Raw genomic sequence first — 22,222 nt, forward strand, 5'->3', positions numbered from 1 at the left:
ATGTACCCACACAGATCTCTGTTTATCTGCTGACAGCCTCTCACCCTCAACCAGAGCTACAGACAGCACCCTCTGCCTCAACATGGCAGCAGCTACACACTGATTACTGCAGGATACAGAAACTCTAGATTTTGCATTTGCATTTTGCAAGAAATTGCATTTATTATGGAAAATATGCCAAAAATAATGTTGAAACATCGTATATAAGCTTTCCTTTCACATGTTTTAGTATACTGAAGACAACATACAGAGACCAGAGAGATCTTCAGGGAAACCTCAGCAAAGAGTGTACAGAGAAAGTCTGCAAAAGTGCTGTTGTAGACGGGATACTATCGGGCCAGAGAAAACCAGAGGAAGGTCTGTGGTAGGCAGGAAAACTGAGTCACGTCATGGCTTATATAACACACACCACTGAGGTTTGAGAGAGTCACCGTTTGGCTGAAGTAACTGTGACGAAGCACACAAACTTTGGTGAGTGACCAGCACTCATATCTGCACTGCACTATATCATTATATATCTGTGTTATTAGGATTCAGGCATCTGCAGATTTTCTTTTAATTAAAGGGCCACTTTATTCAAAAAAAGTGAAGGTACACCTTGCTGGTACCAGGTCGGACCCCTTTTTAATTCTTGGTGTCACAGACTCAACAAGGTGCTGGAAACATTGCTCAGAGATGTTGGTCCATATTGACATGATGAACTCACACAGTTGATCCATGATGAGAATCTCCCGTTCCAGCACATCCCAAAGGTGCTCTATTGGACTGAGACATGGTGACTGTGGAGGCCATTGGAGTACAGTGAACTCATTGTCATGTTTGAGATGATGTGAGCTTTGTGACATGGTGCGTTATCCTGCTGGAAGTAGCCATCAGAAGATGGGTACACTGTGGTCATAAAGGGATGGACACGCTCAGCAACAATACTCAGGTAGGCTGTGGTGTTTAAACCATGCTCAGTTGGTACTAAGAAAATCTCCCCCACACCATTACACCACCAGCAGCAGCAGCCTGAAGCGTTGATACAAGGCAGGATGGATCCATGCTTCCATCTGAATGTGGTTTTTCCAATCTTCTATTGTCCAGTTTTGGTGAATTGTAGCCTCAGTTTCCTGTTGTTAGCTGACAGGAGTGGCACCTGGTGTGGTCTTCTGCTGCTGTAGCCCATCTGCTTCAAGGTTGGACAAGGTGTTGTTGCTTCAGAGATGCTCTTCTGCACACCTTGGTTGGAACCAGTGCTTATTTGACTTCCTGTTGCCTTTCTATCATCTTGAACCAGTCTGGCCATTCTCCTCTGACCTCTGGCATCAACAAGGCATTTTGGCTCATTGGATATTTGCTCTTTTTGGGACCATCCTCTGTAAACCCTAGAGATGGTTGTGCTGAAAATCCCAGTAAATACTCAGAGCAGCCCGTCTGGCACCAACAACCATGCCACGTTCAAAGTCACTTCAATCACCTTTCTTCATCATTCTGATGCTCTGTTTGAACTACAGCAGCTCGTCTTCACCATGTCTTCATGACTAAATGTTAATGAGCTGCTGACACCTGATTGGCTGAATAGCTTTTTGTGTTAACGAGCAGCTGAACAGGTGTACCTAATAAAGTGGCCAGTGAGTGTACATTTACTCATTGATAATTCAGAGCACTGTAAAATATCATACCACAAATAGAATTTAAAAAAGGTGTACAAAAGCACTTTGATTTCTTTACTGAATGGTGAACTTGAACCTCAGCAGGTCCTGATGACTGTATTACCCTGACTGTCCTCCAGGGGTCGACAGAGACCACACAGCTCTGACACTTGAACACATCAGAGTTAAACAAACATTACACAGATTCAACAGTGATTACAGTCACTTCCTAGAAATATCTGGGGCTTGTGGCTTAATGAAAAGTTTCTTTTCATGTGCATATTGAAAATCTATTAAAAACACTAATGCCCTCTATTTAGCAGTCTTATAAGTTAAGTTTAAGTTTATATATATATGCAACGCATCAGCGTACGTCATCCATCTGCGCCACCGTAGGTTTTTTTTTTTTTTTAACAGTTTTTATTGATCATGTTGCACATTATTTACAAATGCACACAGTAGCCATTGTGCAATTTCAGAGTGCATTCAGCAAAATAAGCCAGGGGGTCATGACACAGAAAGGATTTTTAAAAAAAAAAGAAAAAAGAAATAGATAAAATAGAAAATAAAAGGAAAAACAAGTATTCAAGGCATATTCAGACCAAAGTCCAGCAGTCAGTCCAAGCATCACCTCACAATCCATTACCACATAAACTGTATTCAAATACAGATTTTAAGTTTGACACAAACATTAATTGTTTGTAAGGCCTTATTATTGGTAGAGGATTTAATAGATTCTAAGTACTGTTCAAACTCTTCGTAAAAAACAGTGAACAGGGGTCTTCTATCTAAAAATTTGCACTTGCGTATATGAAATTTGGTTAGCATGTTCAGTAGATTTATCATATACACTTTTTCATGCAATTTCCTATCATTGGGGTAAAAACCAAATAAAACATGTTCATACAATAATACAAAGTCTTTGTAAACCATGTCATGTATAAATTTAACAACATCTTTCCATAATTTACTAGAGAAATGACATTTCCAAAACAGATGAGACACAGTTTCTGGATGGACTGCACACAGAGAACAATTTATATTTAGATCTGGTTTAAAGTTTTTGAGAAAATGTTTAACTGGATACATTTTGTGCAAAATTTTAAAAGAAATCTCCTTAATCTTATTAGTAATTAAATATTTATGGGGCAATGCCCACACTTTAATCCAGGGAATGTTACTGACAAAATTACTCCAATAAGTAATGACATAAGGTTTTGTAACAATTTCATTCTGAAATAGAGACCGAATGGCTTTGTTATTATTCTTACGCGTTGTTGAAAAACACACTTTACCACATGGAGTATCATCAAGATTAACTAAAGAGACATCAATTGGGAATGAGCCTCTGCACAGAGTCACCGAGCCATGTGGGATAGCCCCCATTACCAGAGCAAATTCCTTCGCTGTGACAGGGAAATCATAATACATAGTAAATTCATCATGACTCTTAAGACTACCTTCAGCGTTAATCAGCTGACTTACCAAAAAAATATTTTTGTCAAACCAGTTCTTTAGAAAAATACTCTTCTTTTTACGCAGAATGTCTCTGTTATTCCATATATAATAACGCTGTGGTGAGAAGTTATGCTTGTAGATTAAGTTCCATGCCAGTAAAACCTGCTTGTAAAAATTGGACAGTTTAACAGGTATCTTGTTTATCTTATAACTGCAAACTAAAAGGAACTGGAGACCTCCAGTTTGGTCAAAAACAAATTTGGGGATAAAGTCGCGTGACCATTGTGTCATTTCCTGCTGCATTTCTATTGGTTGATCAGTAGGTGTAGGTCGTAGCAGCTGTCACACTGTGAGGTAGTCATCCTAAATTTCTGACACCGTCAGAAATTTTATCTCAGGTTATCTTTGGTCGCAAGACGTTGACAGCAGCCGTCCTTGAACCTGTCTCACACTGTGACGTAAGACCACCGTTTTAGAGCCACGACCAAAGATATCGCCACGTTTCTCCCACAGTGGTCATCTTTCGTCTGGGACAGCCCAAAATTGCACAGCGTATACCGGCCATAAGGCCCAAAACTGTTTTCGTTTTTTTTGTTTCAAAAGATGTTTTCTGCTGGAGGCCAGAAAGAGAACTGTGCATGTTCATTTCTGTCTGTATTACACTACTGTGATGTCATTTACATGCATGCAGCCTCATCCTCATATAAAAATCTGGATGCTGCAGATCATGCTGCGCCACGTGTTGTCACAAATGCAGGCTCTCACTCTTTTATTAATCTTTACGATGGTCCGCTCTGTATCACAGGAGAGAAATACACATTGCGTAATCTACCTCGTTACATCTCCGGCCTTCTGTCCCTTCACACCAGCAACTACTGCACATGTTCTTCAAATCGTATTCTTATAAAACTCTCAGGCTGAGCTCAGAGCTCGGTGAAACTGCTTCCTCTTCTGATGCAACCTGAGCTCCAAAATGTTACCTTAGCGCAGGGGTGTCCAAACTTTTTTGAATTGGGGCCAGATAAAACAAGAAGGATAAATAAAGCGTGTTGGACAAACTGACTGGGATGAGTGTTGTCACTTCATGATGTTCTAGTTTATGTCATAAAAAAGTCATAAAAGTGTCATAGAGAGCTACTGTATGCTATAAAAAAGTTATTAAAATGTCAGCGTGTGTTCTCTCTGTCCGGCTCTAAAATGTTCAGTTTAGCTGTGAAGTTTCTAAATGTTTCTCTGGGAGAATTTCTGGAGGGTTGGCAGCAGAAGGTGTTGATTGAAAATGACAGACTTTTTGAAGGGCAGGGGCGAAAAGAAAAAAAAGGGCACATACAGCGCGTTCTCGCCACTGAAGAGGGCACTAAGCTCTGCGTGTTTTCGAGAGCACTTTAGACATGTTTATATGTTATACAAATGGCACATTATATAGCCTTAAAACAGACTATCTAGACAGACTACTCAAGTTAGTTTGTCGTTAGGATCAGCATCCATGAGAACTGTGTAGATTCAACGTTGGACTATGAAGAACACACAGAGACATGGATGTATGAAGGAAATAAATCCCTGGGGGGGTCTGGGGGTCCTCCCCCAGAACATTTTCAATTAAGTAGATGGCATTTCCTGTATTCTAGTGCATTTTAACACCATATTAGCACCAGATAATCCAAACTGGTTCTGTGAGATATAGTTCTGGCTCAGTTTAGATCAAAAAGGGCCCAACATAAAAGTCATCGCAACAGTAATGTTTTAACCAGCCAAGAGGGCAGACATCCGTATCTCCTGCTGTCTTGTCATCGTCCATGGCAACCCATAGCGTTAGCTCTCAAAATGGCGAACGGGCGAAATAGTGAGTTTGGTGTGGGCGGAGATAACGGTGAAATATTGGCGAGAATGCTCCACTGTCCTTTTGCAATTTTAAAAAGAATACCAAGACAAAGAGCAGACATTTAAAAAACTAAAGCCGTTGTCACTGTCGGGAAGTGCAAAGCCGCAGTGCCGGATTTGAGACACCATCACCCTGCTGAAATTAGAGCACCACGCCAAAAGTACACAGTGTTCACAGTGTGGTAGCCTACACTGAAGTGTACTAACGGAAGTATGTGATTTGTGCCCCCCCCGGAAGTTAAATATGTGATTACGGCCCTGTCATGAGGCATCATGTCTCTATGGTCCCTCACAGCGGGTACCTGCGCCCCCCCCCCCCCCCCCCCCCCATGTCCCGGATGATGAAACCTGAGAAGTGCCGACACAGCAGCAGCAGCAGCAGCGGGCTGAATGAACCTCTCCTCCCGCCCTCTGAGAGCTGTCAGCAGCCGGTCTGAGGAGACTTCATGCGGGTCTCCCAACCTCCAGCCGCTACCCCGAGGGACCGAGACCTCTGTCAGCAGGCAGCATGGCCAAAATGAACAGCGGAGCGTCCGGCTGTCGGGCCATGGTGAAGGCAGGAAGGTTTCTGGCGGGCTCGTCTCCCGCGGCTCCGACCCGGAGCTCCGGCCAGCGTCAGCGGAAGATGTTCGGTCCTCAGCGGCGAACGATGAGCGGTGACGAGTCCGGAGCGGGAGGAAAGACCGCGGCTTTGGCCCAGCAGGAGCAGCTTGTCCCCGCCGCAGACAGAAATGTGCTGGGTAACCTGAATCTGATTTACCGGGACGTGAAGGCCTTTCTGAATGAAGTCGGTGGAAACCCCCGGGAGGCTCGGTACTGGCTGACCCAGTTCCAGAGAGCTGCCTCGTCTCAGTCTCCGGCCTTCGCCGTGCTGGAGGTAAACTGTGGTTCACTTACTCAGAAGTTTGTGCCACCTGTTGATGTGTTGGGATGTGTGCGTCTCTGCCTCAAACATCTAACTCATGTCTGTATGTACTGTCGTATACTAACATGTCTGAGTTAAAAGAATCTAAAGTCATTATCATGCTAATGTCAGTTTTGAGAAAAACAAACACACACAAAAAAAACAAAGGAAAATAAACGAGCTTCTGTTTCAGTATCTTTTACATAAATGGTAAAAAGGGACTTTTTCAGTGAGGACCTGCTTTGAAAAAAAAAAAAAAAAAATCCAAAACAAATACCCAAAGGTGTTAAAGCTACAGAAGCCTGCAGGTGGGTCAGTGACATGAGGGTTGGCAAGATGAGCAGTTCAGAAATATCTTTTAAAAGCATGCATCAGATTTGTTAAAATGTACATCCTGTATTTTTGTTGGTTTTATGTCAATTAAAATGACATTTGCACCATTTTTTATCAAAAGCGAGACTGAATGCTCCTGAAAATGTCAAATGGTGTAACCACGAAAGAATGATAGATATTAAATATTTTGTCCACCTACAGTAGATTTAAGTGTACTTACTTATTGAAATAAGATACACCTCTTTTCTTTCTAAATATTGCGTGACAAATTATGTAAAATTTGTTAAAGAACACAGTGATTCTGGCAACAATTAAATCGTAGGCAACTGGACTTTGATTTTGTCTAGAAGACGTTTCGCCTCTTATCCAAGCGGCTTCATCAGTTCTCAACACATCAGTCTGACTAGTCCTCACTAGTCTGACAAACAGTGGAGTAAGACTCAGGTTTTTAACCTCTGTGGAGGTGTACACCCACCACCCTCATAAGACAATACTTCGTTAGTGGAGTTTCGCTGGACCATTGTTTGGGTCAGGTGAGTCACACTAGTGAACGACGGTCGTTAGGAGTGGGTGGGGCCACTGGTGAGCAACAGTCGTTAGGCATGATGTGTGGTTACCAGTGAACGACTGTCGTTGTGTTTCTTTGAGCCACTTGAGGTTAGTTTCAGGCAGTCTTTGTTGTTCAATCTCTTAGGTACAGCAGCAAGGGCCGCATTGTAAATGGGGGATAGGTGGTGTCTCAGGCCACCTCCCCTGTTTAGAGACGGTTTCTCTATTTTAACGTAGATGGATTCTTTCACCCCTCTTTCGAACCATCTGTCCTCTCTGTCCAAGATTTTCACATTGCTGTCCTCAAAGGAGTGAGCCTTCTCCTTTAGATGTAAATAAACAGCAGAAACTGGACCTGAGGAGTTTGCCCTTCTGTGTTGAGCCATGCGCTTGTTTAATGGTTGTTTGGTTTCACCAATGTATGAGTCCTTGCATTCCTCACTGCATTGGACAGCATATACCAAGTTGCTTTTTTGAGTGTGTGGTACCCTGTCTTTGATGTGTACCAGTTTTTGCCTGAGTGTGTTACTTGGTTTGAAACACACAGGAATTTGGTGTTGGTTGAAAATTCTCCTGAGTTTCTCAGACACCCCGGACACATAGGGTATGACAATGTTCCTGCGCTTGTTTCCTTCCTCAGCCCTCTCTGAGTTATTGTTCTTGTTGGATCGTTTTGTTCTGTTAAACGTCCAACTAGGATAGCCACAAGTTTCCAACGCTCTCCTCAAATGTTTGTGCTCCTGTACCTTTGCCTGAGTGGTGGTTGGTACATTATCAGCCCTGTGCTGTAAGGTTCTGATAACTCCCAGTTTGTGCTACAGAGGGTGGTGTGAGTCGAAAAGAAGATATTGGTCTGTGTGTGTGGGTTTCCTGTATACCCCAATGTGGAGGCTCCTGTTCTCATCCAAGTGTACATCACAGTCTAAGAAAGCTAGGTGGTTATCATTAACATCTTCTCTAGTGAACTTGATGTTCTTGTCCACTGAGTTGATGTGCTCAGTAAAAGCCTCCAGTTCTTGGGATTTGATCTTCACCCATGTGTCATCCACATATCTGAACCAGTGGCTTGGTGATGTACCCTTGTAAGAGTTCAGTGCCTTTTGCTCTACCCTTTCCATATACAGGTTTGCCACAATGGGGGATACTGGTGACCCCATAGCACAGCCATGCTTCTGTCTGTAAAAAATCCAGGGTCTAAGGCTAGAACCGGATGAAACCATGGTATCATATGATGTAACATCCCTATTCACTTGCATCCCAACGGGGGAAGCAGTGGAAACGGTGAGGCATCATCTTACACAGGACAGAATGTTATCGGACAGAACAAATCTCAATACAGAACAAATTTGCCAGTTACTGGAATTGTGCCTTAACACCACATACTTCCAGTTTAACAGTACTTTTTACAGACAGAAGCAACGGGGATACTAAAGACCTTGTAAGCGCAGTCAGCGTTGCACTGCAAAAGTGGATTACATTTATTCCACATTTTACTCCACGTTTATTTTCCTGTATATAATTATATTGTGTATGAAAAACTACCAGTTAACAGGTTACACCATTTGACATTTCAATTTAAAATCAAATTTGACAGGCACATGGCCTTAGTCTCAATATTTCAAACATAATTTTGTAAAGTAAATATTCATTTTTATGATTCTTATGAATTATTAATGTTATTCTAGGGTCACATCATTTGACATGTACACTTACCGAACCTGACGAGAGTCTAAAAACGTCATTTTATTAGTCATTTTAAGAGATTCTAACCTTGTCATGCAGCAGTTGTGATCATCAGGAGTCCTTCTCTGTAACACCATTTCCTGTCACATGACCTTCTGTACAATATTAACAAAACGGCCTCTTAAATGGTGGTTACACCACTTGACACTTCATGTAGGTTACTTGACTTTCATGATTCCCCAAATTAAATTTCATATTTAGAACAATTGTATTCCATTACCTTTATTTAATATAAAAAATTAATAATATAAGATTATGTCAAACTAGTTGATATGGTGTTTTATTGGGAATTTTAGTGTTTTTAGGCAAGTTTAATTATTTGGTGCAAGTTTTCATGGTTACACCACTTAGACATTTTTGCCATTATCCTCTAATATATTCTCTCAAAATGGATTCAAAGCAGAAATTTTATACTGAATCCACACAAAATTAAAGTTTCTAAGTTAATCATACATTTATTTTCAAATTTTAACTCTGTCTGAATACATTGCTCTTCTTAATGGGTTCAGTTGACTATTTAATCTGCAATTTCCTATGACCTGTATCCCAAACACACACCATGTGAAACTGTACGTGGGCAACTGTGCACTCAGTGGGTATGGACTAGTTTAGCAATATTTTGGATTTGAAGGTGATGAAAGAGGCGTCCTCACTGGCTGCAGGCGGTGGCGGTGGTTTTCAAGTTTCTCACAAACGCTTTGAGGAAAATTTTGTTTTATGGCCAAGAAAACATTTCTTGAGGTTTGCACCACGCCTTCCCCCTTCATAAGGAATGAACCAGTGATGAACAAATTTACCACAAGTATTGACAATTGACCTATGGCTAAGCCACGCCCCCTCCACTCACTCAGACAAACTATCAACATTCAGTGAGCGGCGCTATGGCAGGTGTCACAGTACACGGCATTTCACAGGAGGCAATTCATCATTTTATTGTTGAGAAGGTCGATGAAAAGCTTAAATTACAAGCCAAAATTTACAGGTCACAGTGTACGCTTGTGAACCGCATCTGGTTGCCGTCACCATCAAAGACAACAAGTTAAAGTGCCACTGAAGTTAAGGTTTTTGGCTCAGAATATGAGAAAAGGATAACGGCCTTTTTACCATCTTTACCAAGAGTGTCTCTCCGTTAGTTTGGTGCTACAGTATTTACACTGAATCATTCAGCATAACGTTTGCCAACCTTTGTTATCTCTGCCATTACAGATAAGTTAATGAAGCTAAGCTCCAGAAGTTAACGTTAGCTTAACTAGAGCCCTTTGGACAACAGCTAACAATGATGTACGATCACCAAAGTACAAAACTAGAACAAAATAGGCTAATGAACTCCCAGCAAACAAGGTGACATGATGAACAACGCAGCTAGGAGCTAACGTTAGGCTAACTTTAGCTAACGTTAGCTAGAGATGTTAAAGATAACTTTATATTTTTTTCCAGCAAAGTGACAATATGTTGCCTCAAACACAATGTTGACTTACCTTAGAACAGATGTAGACATCATTGTTAATCTTATTCACGTTGAGTTGATGTTGTGGTCTAACGTTACCACACAACTTTATCCAAAGGAGACACTTTTCTCGGTTGAGATGTGGTTTAAAGTGTAAAAAATACACCTGGTCGCCCAGCCTCTCAGGATACCTTGTGTCAGAGTTGCATGTACCCCATGCACACCGTTTGACCATTTTTAAACTTCAAATCTCAGAAAAAGCTCATAAAACCCAACAAACTGACTTTCTGTAATGCATTTCAATGGACGTCCAGGCAGAGAATGTCCCAGTGTATGGGAATGGCTATACGCACTGTGATTGGCTCATCGCGTCTGAGGGCGGGGCTTAGCCATAGGTCAGTTCAGTGCACTTTGTGGAGGTACACTAAAATACAGCTTAAAATAAACTTAAAATTAAGTGCATTTTTTGTTATTATATCTAACCACACTTCTTTTAAAGGCAAAGTAAAGTACACTTTAATAAAGTATACTAATAGTGTGTTACAGAAGATTTGAAAAATAATTATACTTGAAAGCAAACTAACTTACTACTTGCAATTTATGCTGCTTCGTAAAAGTACACTAAAATACAGTTCAAATAAATTTATGATAAAGTATACATTTTGTTCGTGTACAGAAATACACTTCCAAAGTGAAATTAAAGTACACTTTAATAAAGCTTACTAAAAGTGTATTTAAAAAGACTTGAGACATGCGTATACGCTCTGTAAGTACACTAAGTACCACTATAACTATTTGCAATCAAGCATACTCAGTTTACAATAAACTTACCATGAAGTACTTTTTTATAAGTACACTAACTTACCACTCTAAATATTGCAGAATTTGCATATTTATTTTAAGTACATGGAGGTAGAAGTTAATGACATATCAAAATACAGTTCTTAAAAGTGTGTGTTAAATATGCTTTAACTTCAGCACAAACGTACAGTACAGGCCAAAAGTTTGGACACACCTTCTCATTCAATGCGTTTTCTTTATTTTCATGACTATTTACACTGTAGATTCTCACTGAAGGCATCAAAACTATGAATGAACACATGTGGAGTTATGTACTTAACAAAAAAAGGTGAAATAACTGAAAACATGTTTTATATTCTAGTTTCTTCAAAATAGCCACCCTTTGCTCTGATTACTGCTTTGCACACTCTTGGCATTCTCTCCATGAGCTTCAAGAGGTAGTCACCTGAAATGGTTTTCCAACAGTCTTGAAGGAGTTCCCAGAGGTGTTTAGCACTTGTTGGCCCCTTTGCCTTCACTCTGCGGTCCAGCTCACCCCAAACCATCTCGATTGGGTTCAGGTCCGGTGACTGTGGAGGCCAGGTCATCTGCCGCAGCACTCCATCACTCTCCTTCTTGGTCAAATAGCCCTTACACAGCCTGGAGGTGTGTTTGGGGTCATTGTCCTGTTGAAAAATAAATGATCGTCCAACTAAACGCAAACCGGATGGGATGGCATGTCGCTGCAGGATGCTGTGGTAGCCATGCTGGTTCAGTGTGCCTTCAATTTTGAATAAATCCCCAACAGTGTCACCAGCAAAACACCCCCACACCATCACACCTCCTCCTCCATGCTTCACAGTGGGAACCAGGCATGTGGAATCCATCCGTTCACCTTTTCTGCGTCTCACAAAGACACGGCGGTTGGAACCAAAGATCTCAAATTTGGACTCATCAGACCAAAGCACAGATTTCCACTGGTCTAATGTCCATTCCTTGTGTTTCTTGGCCCAAACAAATCTCTTCTGCTTGTTGCCTCTCCTTAGCAGTGGTTTCCTAGCAGCTATTTGACCATGAAGGCCTGATTGGCGCAGTCTCCTCTTAACAGTTGTTCTAGAGATGGGTCTGCTGCTAGAACTCTGTGTGGCATTCATCTGGTCTCTGATCTGAGCTGCCGTTAACTTGCCATTTCTGAGGCTGGTGACTCGGATGAACTTATCCTCAGAAGCAGAGGTGACTCTTGGTCTTCCTTTCCTGGGTCGGTCCTCGTGTGTGCCAGTTTCGTTGTAGCGCTTGATGGTTTTTGCGACTCCACTTGGGGACACATTTAAAGTTTTTGCAATTTTCCGGACTGACTGACCTTCATTTTTAAAGTAATGATGGCCACTCGTTTTTCTTTAGTTAGCTGATTGGTTCTTGCCATAATATGAATTTTAACAGTTGTCCAATAGGGCTGTCGGCTGTGTATTAACCTGACTTCTGCACAACACAACTGATGGTCCCAACCCCATTGATAAAGCAAGAAATTCCACTAATTAACCCTGATAAGGCACACCTGTGAAGTGGAAACCATTTCAGGTGACTACCTCTTGAAGCTCATGGAGAGAATGCCAAGAGTGTGCAAAGCAGTAATCAGAGCAAAGGGTGGCTATTTGAAGAAACTAGAATATAAAACATGTTTTCAGTTATTTCACCTTTTTTTGTTAAGTACATAACTCCACATGTGTTATTCATAGTTTTGATGCCTTCAGTGAGAATCTACAGTGTAAATAGTCATGAAAATAAAGAAAACGCATTGAATGAGAAGGTGTGTCCAAACTTTTGGCCTGTACTGTATATGTGTAAAAACTTCTGTGTACTTACATTATATTTTTAACACACTAATGTATACAATTTTTCACGTGGGTACACACATATCCGTCAAAAACAGTGAGGCAAATAAATGAAGTCACACTGACACAAGAACGCTGACAACTCCAACAATGAAGCAGGTTTTACACTCAGAGAAAAATGTTCTGAGACCTGTTCTCTGGTTCAGACACGTAAAAGACTTCAGAGAACCTCTCAGTTTGAGACAGCGCTAACTAACACTTCCTGTCTCTGTCTGTCCCTCCCAGGTGGACAGCTCAGTCTTCTCCAGCAGAGAGATGGTTCAGAGCCTGGCCTTCGGGCTCTCCTTCCTGCAGCGGATGGATATGAAGCCTGTGGTGGTGATGGGCCGGTCTGAGTACGAGGAGACGGGGCCCACGGAGCCGGTGGCCGGGTCTCAGTGCACCCAAGGGCTGGTGCAGCGGAGCCAGCAGCTGACCGAAGCTCTGCAGAGACATTCAGCCACTGTCCTGCCGCTGTTCTCTGCTGAGTCCTTCCTCCTGCTGCATGAAGCACCACGTGGGAGCAGGTGAGGGTGGAGACGTGCCGGACCCGAGTGCAAATCACAGATATGTCACATTTGTACATTTCATACATGTCATATCCACATTTCTAAAGTGTGGTGACTCACGTTGTTCCTTCTCCTCCTCTCTGCAGCGCTCCACCCTCCGTCACTGTGGACACCAGCCTCCTCCAGTGGAGTCTGAACTGCGGGACGATCCCATTGGTTTGTCCAGTGGGGAGGGACGGGCGAGGCTGCTCGGTAATGCTGGACCCAACGGAGGTGACGGCTGCAATTTCCCGAGCTCTGCAGCCCCTCAAAGTCATGTTCCTGAACAACTCAGGAGGTCTCCGCAGCCAAGAAAACAAGGTCTGACTGTGACCCTACAGGCGTAGATGTGCCAGCATGTGTGTATATATATATGTGTATATATATATATATATATATATATATATATATATATATATATATATATATATATATATGTGTATATATATATATATATATATATATATATATATATATATATATATATAGTGTGTATCTGTTCTCAGGTTTGTCAGGCGGATTGCAAATGTGATCTCATTCTGAGAAACAGTCCAGTCTGACTGAGGGTTGGGTCCTGAACTGGTACAGGCAGAGTTAAGTTAGCACTGCTGAGTACCAATTCACCTGAATCAGTCGGAGCCAGACTTCAGTACCTGAGTGCATCTGTGTGAGTAAATCAGCGTACAACTTCTCCTGAACATTTCATGTCTGTGTTACAGGTGCTGGACATCGTATCGTTGCCTAGTGACCTGCCCAGTCTGTCCATGGCGGCGTGGCTGAGCGCTGTGGAGCGGCGCAGAGTGAACGCCATAGCCCGACTGCTCAATCAGCTGCTGACTGAGTCCTCTGCAGTGATCACGTCCGCCGACACGCTGCTGACAGAGCTGTTCAGCCACAGAGGCGAGACTGACCCACTGACTTTCTCTCACGTGTAGACACATATGCACTGAGCGCCGTCTATTTCGAGGCGTAACCCAAGAGGACATGGTTCATACGTGTGTGTGTGTGGAGGTTGTTGTTACCACCCACACTAACTAACATGAGTTTATATCTAACTTCTTGTTCTGTCTGTATTTGTGGCTCAGGGTCGGGGACGCTCTTTAAAAATGGAGACCCCATACACCGGTTAGTGACCCTGGATTCAGTCATAATCCAGAATTACTTCCTGAAAAGAGTTAAACACACTGTGTTTGACTCTTCGACTGAACGTTATTGTTGTGTGTGTTTGTGCGTGCAGGTACAGCTCCCTGGATGAGATTGATGTCGAGCGCCTGCTCACTCTCATCAACAAGTCGTTTAATAAAACTCTGAGGCGAGACTACATCGACTCGCTGAAAGGACGACTGCACTCCATCTACCTCTCCGAAGGGTGCGTGCGACTGTTCCAGGAGTAACACAAGACAAATAAATCCAGATCAGCGTTAATAAAACAATCTGCAACCTATCGTTCTAACTAAACACAGGCCTGTGGGTGTGAGTATGTCACATATGTGAATCTTCTCCCTGCAGCTACAGCGCGGCAGCCATCGTCACCATGGAGCCGGTGAACAGCGGCACTCCCTACCTCGACAAGTTTGTGGTGAGCAGCAGTAAGCAGGGTCAGGGCACCAGCCACATCCTGTGGGAGTGTATCAGACAGGACCTGGGCAAACTGTTCTGGAGGTCTCAAGCCACCAACAGGATCAACCCCTGGTACGTCACGCACACCATTCAATTCAAATAAACACAAGAAGTTTGTGCTCTAGAGAAAGGATCAGCACTCAGTGAATAACCTCCTAAGCCCTATGATAAGCTAATATGGCAAGGCTTAACTATACAGACCAGTGAGCAGTGATAACTAACATGTCTTTGGGGTCATCAGGTGGGAACCTCCTTTCACCAGTGTTTCATCTAGTTGGTCCCACGACACCTCCAGGAGGCTAGACAGTGATCTCTGGCGTCCCAGAGACACTCCCCTAATGCCAGGTCTCACTGCTCCCCACACCAACCCAATAACCTCCTTTACCTTACTTACACATGGCTTTCTCAGCCCAAACAGCACTGCCACCTAAGCATTAAGACGCATTAAGACTGTACGTGTGCACCAAGAGCTGCATTGTGAACTTTATGCAAATTAGCTATGACGCATTTCGGCTGCAAATGACCAGCCACCAATCGAAAAGTCGATGTCCATCGCTTGTGTGGAACCCAGACAACATCCTCGGAAACTTTAGTTCCTACCACACATTCGTTCCTGCTTCAAAATGAGAGAGAAGCTCATCACTGCTGTAGACTGGACACTGAGTCCTTTATGACTCGAGCCTGTTCATATATCAGGACTGAAATCAAAAGCAGCAGGCGTGGGAAGCCGTGTCCCGAGTAGTTGGTTTGCCTGGTGAGTTGATATTGAGAAAGAAGTCAATTTCAATTTTCAATTTTATTTATAAAGCCCAATATCACAAATCACAATTTGCCTCACAGGGCTTTACAGCATACGACATCCCTCTGTCCTTAGGACCCTCACAGCTGATCAGGAAAAACTCCCCAAAAAAAACCCTTTAACGGGGAAAAAAAAACAGTAGAAACCTCAGGAAGAGCAACTGAGGAGGGATCCCTCTTCCAGGACGGACAGACGTGCAATAGATGTCGTACAGAACAGATCAGCATAATAAATTAACAGTAATCCATGTGACACAATGAGACAGAGACAGAGAGAGAGAGAGAGAGAGAGAGAGAGATGCAGGTAATGACAGTAGCTTACAACAACATTAATGAAAGTAATAATATTATAGTTATAGTTCTGGCTACTGTGGTACAATATGTTGAAAGTATGTATTAATATCTGACAGTATACATGTGTGACAATAGTCATATGTGTATAGTAACAGTAGAAGTATGACTAATGACTAATGATGGCAGCAGCAGCAGGAGGCATCTGGCAGGACCACGGCAGCAGCACAACCACACACGTCACACTGTCCAGGCACCGCTGTGATATGAGTTAATCTGAGAGACAGTGGAGCACAAAGGCTCCGGAGAAGAAGCCGAGTTAGTGACATCCAGAATGGCCGAGTTAGCAAGATGCAGTAATAGGATGAGAGAGAGAGAGAGAGAAGGAGAGAAGGTGCCCGGTGTATTATAGGGGGGTCCTCCGGCAGACTAGGCCTAAGTCAGCCTAACTAGGGGCTGGTACAGGGCAAGCCTGAGCCAGCCCTAACTATAAGCTTTATCAAAGAGGAAAGTCTTAAGTCTAGTCTTAAATGTGGAGACGGTGTCTGCCTCCCGGACCGTAACAGGAAGATGATTCCACAGGAGAGGAGCCTGATAGCTGAAGGCTCTGGCTCCTGATCTACTTTTGGAGACTTTAGGGACCACGAGTAACCCTGCGTTCTCAGAGCGCAGAGTTCTGGTGGGATAATATGGCACTATGAGCTCTCTAAGATATGACGGAGCTTGACCATTTAGAGCTTTATAAGTTAACAGTAGGATTTTAAATTCAATTCTGGATTTTACAGGGAGCCAGTGCAGAGAAGCTAAAACAGGAGAAGTGTTTGTATGTCACTGTGGAAAATTTCATGTCTTAATAAAAATAGAATCAGATCACATAAACAACTCCACCCATTACTTTAATATTTAGCTCTATTGTCAGAGTAATTAGAGGTTGTGGTGCTGCGTGGGAACATTTTTCCTCTCTGCTGATGATATTGTGCTCTCCTGTGATTGGCTATGGGAGCAGACCTATGACTGGCTGACCCCATCCTCCCATCTACAAATTTTCACCTACACCACCTCTCAAACGCTGTGATGGGACACGCCCACACAGTCCCTGCACCAAAAACTACAGCTTTGCACTTATCGTTTTGGTGTTAAGATTACAACATTAATGCCCAATAAACAATGATGTGTTTCCATCTGTCTGTCTGTGTGTCTGTCTGTCTGTCTGTCTGTCTGTCTGTCTGTTTGTCTGTGTGTCCAGGTACTTTAAACATTGCGATGGCAGCTTTGTTAACGGGGTGTGGACCGTCTTCTGGTTCGGTCTGACGGACATCAGAGATTCCTACGAGCTAGTGGAGTACGCCAAGAACCTCCCCGACTCTTTCCACATCTCCTCAGGGTCCTGAGCCGCCGCCGCCGCCTCCTCCTCTTCCTCCTCCTCCTCCTCCTCACAGCTGATGGTCGTGTAGCTCTTTAACTCTGCTGTGGACATTGATTTCTTATTTTTGATGTGACTGGACTTTTTTTGTTCTTGGGTTTTTCTCAACCTTGAAACTTGAAAACCAAAGTGACAGTGAGGATTTCACACGTGCCGTGTTTAGACAAACTATTCAAGAGCCTCTGTTTCTGAAGCTGGGGTTAGCTCGAGGTGTTGCAGTGATGAGAGGGTTTCAGAGGCATTTCCACGTCACTAACAAACACTAACACACACAGGTTGTTAAACTGGAAAAGGCAACATTTTTCATACAGACAGAACTGGTGCTGTCCAGACTGGAGAAACCTTGCCCCATTCAAACAGGACTGGTATTAACAGGGGACCTCATGTGGTTTAGAAATGACCCCTCCATGTCTGTGTGTCTCATGTGCTGCATTAGCACAGGATAAGCTAAGTTGTGAGATGAACCTCCTTAATTTGCACCCAAAATGCTGTCAGAACTTTGATTTATAATCACCTCCGTAAGTTTTGACCAGGAAAGAGGTGGAAACAAGACACAGAGAAAACAAATCCTGGCCAAAAAAAAAAAGACCCCATATCACCGAGATGCTGATGAGCACGTGTTACCTTGAACGAGTAGCCTCGAAGACGAGGGTGGTAACAGTGAGTTTAAACCGGGGGGGGAAGAATCAAGGGAAACAGAACTATAAAAAATGAGAGCCTTCTGTCTATACCCTGCGTTTATTTCATCTGTATTTGTGCACGTTGTCTGAAAGCTTACTGATACAGATGAAACGGAGCAGTACCACCAGAGATCGTGGAGGCAGTGCAGTGGCGGTTCCAGCACATTTGGTGCCTTATAGGAGCTGGATTAGTTCAAGTTTCTCACCAAATGCTACATTTTACAAGATTGCATTGAACACATCATGCCAGAAATAAGGTGATAAAATGTGCAAAAAATGTTCATTAAATAACAGGAAAATATTAATAAACTGTCTAAGAAATTGTTACTGAAATGTCCAAAAAGCATCATTAAAATGTCTTAAAACATGTAACTAAAAGGTCAAAATGTTATTAAAATTTGGGGAATAAATAATGATAAAATGTCTGAGAAAATGTTGATAAAATTTCCAAAAAATGATTATAAAAGGTCCTAAAATATTATTAAAATGCCAGAAATGAGTTTATAAAATGTGCAAAAAAAGTTAATTAAATATCAGGAAAATATTAATAAACTGTTTAAGAATGTGTTACTGAAATGTCCAAAAAGCATCATTAAAATGTCTTAAAACATGTAACTAAAAACATAAAAATAACAAACTAAAGATATTATTAAAATGCCAGAAATAATATAATAATAATAATAATAATACATTTATTTACAGAGCACTTAACATCAAAGTGCTGTGCAGGTGAAATTAGTAAGAACATACACAACACTAGTAAAAACACAAACACAATTTAAAACAGGACACCATTAAAAAAAAAAAAAAAGCAAGCTACCTAAGACTCAATACGTACGCAGCAATAAACAAGTGGGTCTAAAGACCTCAATCGAGCAAGCCTGTATAGTTGCAAGAGGAAGATTGTTCCACAGTGTCGGTGCGTGGTAAGAAAAAGCTCACTCACCGACAGTTTTCTTTATGACTTTTGGGACATACAGACGACCACTCCCCCGAGAGCGAGAGCGAATAAAAATCAACGAGTTCTGTCAGGTAAGAAGGTGTCAGACCATTTAAAATTTTATATGTCAATAACAGCACTTTAAAATCAGCTCTAACTTGGACAGGTAGCCAATGAAGAGAGGCCAACATGGGAGTTATATGGTCATATCTAGGTGATCCAGTCAGAATACGAGCTGCCGCATTCTGCACCATCTGTAGACCATGAAAACTCTCCTTAAGCAACCCTGATAAAAGAACATTACAATAATCCAGCCTAGATGTCACAAAGCATGGATAAGGGTCTCAGCATCTTTCAATGAGAGGACAGATCTAACTTTAGCAATTTTTCTGAGGTGAAAAAAGGCTACCCATGTCACCTCCTTTACATGCAGGTCAAATGAAAAGGTCTGATCAAAGACCACACCAAGATTCTTTACCCTGTCCTTGTAATGAATGATGCAATCATCAAGAGACAGAGTAAAGTCATCAAACTGGTGGCTCAATTTTGCTGGTCCAATAGCTAACATCTCAGTCTTAGCTGGGTTAAGTAGCAGAAAGCTAGTTGATAGCCAGGTCCTCACAGCAGCCAAACAGGATGTAAGTTTGTCCAAATTAGACCCATTCCTTGCAACAACAGGCATATACATTTGCAGGTCATCGGCATAGCAATGAAACCGAATCCCAAAAGAGCGCATGATCTGACCTAGTGGTGCCAAGTACAGTTAAAACAGCAGTGGACCTAGGACGGAGTCCTGAGGGACCCCGTGCCTAACAGGACAAGAATCAGAAGACATGTTATTGTAAAAAACACATTGAGATCTTTCTGACAGGTAAGATCTTAACCATTTGAGCACCTGACCTGAGATGCCAAAATAATTTTCAAGTCTGTCCAAAAGTATATGATCCACTGTGTCGAATGCAGCACTGAGGTCCAACATCAAGAGAACAGATGTTGAGTCTGAGTCTATGGCTAGTAATCAGTCATTTACAACTCTTGTAAGCAGACTGTAGTGGCTCAAATAAATCATTTCAGTTTATAAAATGTGCAAAAAAAAAAGGTTCATTAAATATCAGGAAAATATTAAACTGTCTAAGAAAATGTTCCTGAAATGTCCAAAAAGCATCATTAAAATGTCTTAAAACATGTAACTTAAAGGTCAAAATATTACTAAAAATTTGGGGAAAAAATAATAAAATGTCTGAAAAATGTTATTGAAAAGTAAAAAAAAAAAGTTGTTAAACAGTCAATAGATTGATCAAAAATATTAACAAAATGGCTGAAAAAGTGTTGATAAAATGCTAAATGAAAATATTATGTATGATGAATATATGGATGAAATGTCCATAAAATATTATTACAATGTCCTACAATAACCTTTAGTTTAGTGGGCACTATATACTGCGGGCTGTGTGTGTGTGTGTGTGTGTGTGTGTGTGTTTGCAAGCTGCTAGGTGTCTCACCTGGCAGCTGTAGATCCGCCTGTCACAACCGAACAAAGGACCTGAACCCAAATGCACGACTCGAGAGGCAAAGTACAAAAAGGCAAAGTTTATTTAAATGAAAACACAAAATGAAAATCACTCTTGAAAGAGGAAAAAACCTACACTAAATCTAAGAACAAAAAATGATCTAGGAAATAAACGCTAGACTAAAAACAAACAGAAAATCACTCTACTGAGGCTGAACTATCACTATGAAAAAACAAACAGAAAACAAACTTGAACAAAGTATCAAAATAACAAGACCTGACAATGGCAAAATGGCATGGATACGACGCTGGTTCTCTGACACGAAGGACAAGACGAACTGGCACAGGACAAAGGGAGACGCAGACAATATATACACACAGGGTAAGGGCACAGGTGGAAACAATCAGGGGCAAGGAAGACAATCAGACCAGCGGGAAAACACACAGGGGAAGGAGCAAGTTGAAACGAGAAGAGAATTAACTTTCAAAATAAAACTGGAAATCACGAGACAACATAGACACAAGACAAACTGATTAAATTAACTTAACGTTTGTTGGTTATGACACCGCTTCTATTTCCTTCCATGCTTTGTCCTTCTTTATGCGATCATGGTCAGAGCTGGAGGACACATCACAAGGCTTCACGGCTTCGCAAGGTTTTCCTTACATTTCTTTAAGCGCTTTAGTTTTGCCTCCACGGCGAGCTGCTATCTGTGTGGTTTATTTTTTGGTTTAGCGTCTGTAGATAATGTTAATGGAGAGGAGTGAATGATGAAGGAGATCATAGAAAAAATGACGAAGCAGTTAACCACACCTGTTGCTTCAAACATGAGACAAGAAAAGGTAAGAAAAATGAGAAGTTTACCTAAGAAACAGGAAGTGTGCTGTCAGTGTCCTCAAGATGACCGTCTGCTAGCGGTTAGCAAAAAGAGGATGTTTGTGGGATGTAATAATCAAGGTGTTTCTCCATGTGCTGATTTCATGTTCTTATTTTGGCACATAATCAATCAATTTTATTTATAAAGCCCAATATCACAAATCACAATTTGCCTCACAGGGCTTTACAGCATACGACATTCCTCTGTCCTTATGACCCTCACAGCTGATCAGGAAAAACTCCCCAAAAAACCCTTTAACGGGGAAAAAACGGTAGAAACCTCAGGAAGAGCAACTGAGGAGGGATCCCTCTTCCAGGACGGACAGACGTGCAATAGATGTCGTACAGAACAGATCAGCATAATAAATTAACAGTAATCCATATGACACAATGAGACAGAGAGAGAGAGAGAGAGAGAGAGAGAGAGAGAGAGAGAGAGAGATGCAGGTAATAACAGTAGCTTACAACAACATTAATGAAAGTAATAATATTATAATTATAGTTCTGGCTACTGTGGTACAATATGTTGAAAGTATGAATTAATATCTGGCAGTATACATGTGTGACAATAGTCATATGTGTATAATAACAGTAGAAGTATGACTAATGACTAATGATGGCAGCAGCAGCAGGAGGCATCTGGCAGGACCACGGCAGCAGCACAACCACACACGTCACGCTGTCCAGGCACCGCTGTGATATGAGTTAATCTGAGAGACAGTGGAGCACAAAGGCTCCGGAGAAGAAGCCGAGTTAGTGACATCCAGAATGGCCGAGTTAGCAAGATGCAGTAATAGGATGAGAGAGAGAGAGAGAGAGAGAGAGAGAGAGAGAGAGAAGGAGAGAGGGAGCCCGGTGTATTATAGGGGGGTCCTCCGGCAGACTAGGCCTAAGTCAGCCTAACTAGGGGCTGGTACAGGGCAAGCCTGAGCCAG

The 22,222-nt window shown here is 42.1% G+C and overlaps 1 protein-coding gene across 1 annotated transcript; it reads left to right on the forward strand.

The window, feature by feature from the left end:
- Positions 1–5,316: 5,316 nt before the first annotated feature.
- nags (N-acetylglutamate synthase) lies at positions 5,317–18,287 on the forward strand. The gene is made up of 8 exons (XM_033645891.2): positions 5,317–5,850; positions 12,847–13,127; positions 13,256–13,469; positions 13,868–14,048; positions 14,234–14,273; positions 14,386–14,517; positions 14,658–14,840; positions 17,104–18,287. The coding sequence occupies exons 1-8, from the start codon at positions 5,482–5,484 to the stop codon at positions 17,246–17,248; spliced, it is 1,545 nt and encodes a 514-aa protein (XP_033501782.2). The 5' UTR covers positions 5,317–5,481; the 3' UTR covers positions 17,249–18,287.
- The last annotated feature ends 3,935 nt before the right edge of the window (positions 18,288–22,222 follow it).

The sequence above is a fragment of the Epinephelus lanceolatus genome, chromosome 18 (genome assembly GCF_041903045.1).
Source record: "Epinephelus lanceolatus isolate andai-2023 chromosome 18, ASM4190304v1, whole genome shotgun sequence".
In the NCBI taxonomy this organism is placed as follows: Eukaryota; Metazoa; Chordata; class Actinopteri; order Perciformes; family Serranidae; genus Epinephelus; species Epinephelus lanceolatus.

What these genes read in the sequence shown, in the direction of transcription:
- nags (XM_033645891.2), top strand. Translation starts at nt 5,482, where the DNA reads ATGGCCAAAATGAACAGCGGAGCGTCCGGCTGTCGGGCCATGGTGAAG. An exon ending in GAAGCACCACGTGGGAGCAG is followed by an intron (nt 13,128 to 13,255) that starts GTGAGGGTGGAG and finishes TCCTCTCTGCAG; the next exon opens with CGCTCCACCCTCCGTCACTG. An exon ending in TCCATCTACCTCTCCGAAGG is followed by an intron (nt 14,518 to 14,657) that starts GTGCGTGCGACT and finishes TTCTCCCTGCAG; the next exon opens with CTACAGCGCGGCAGCCATCG.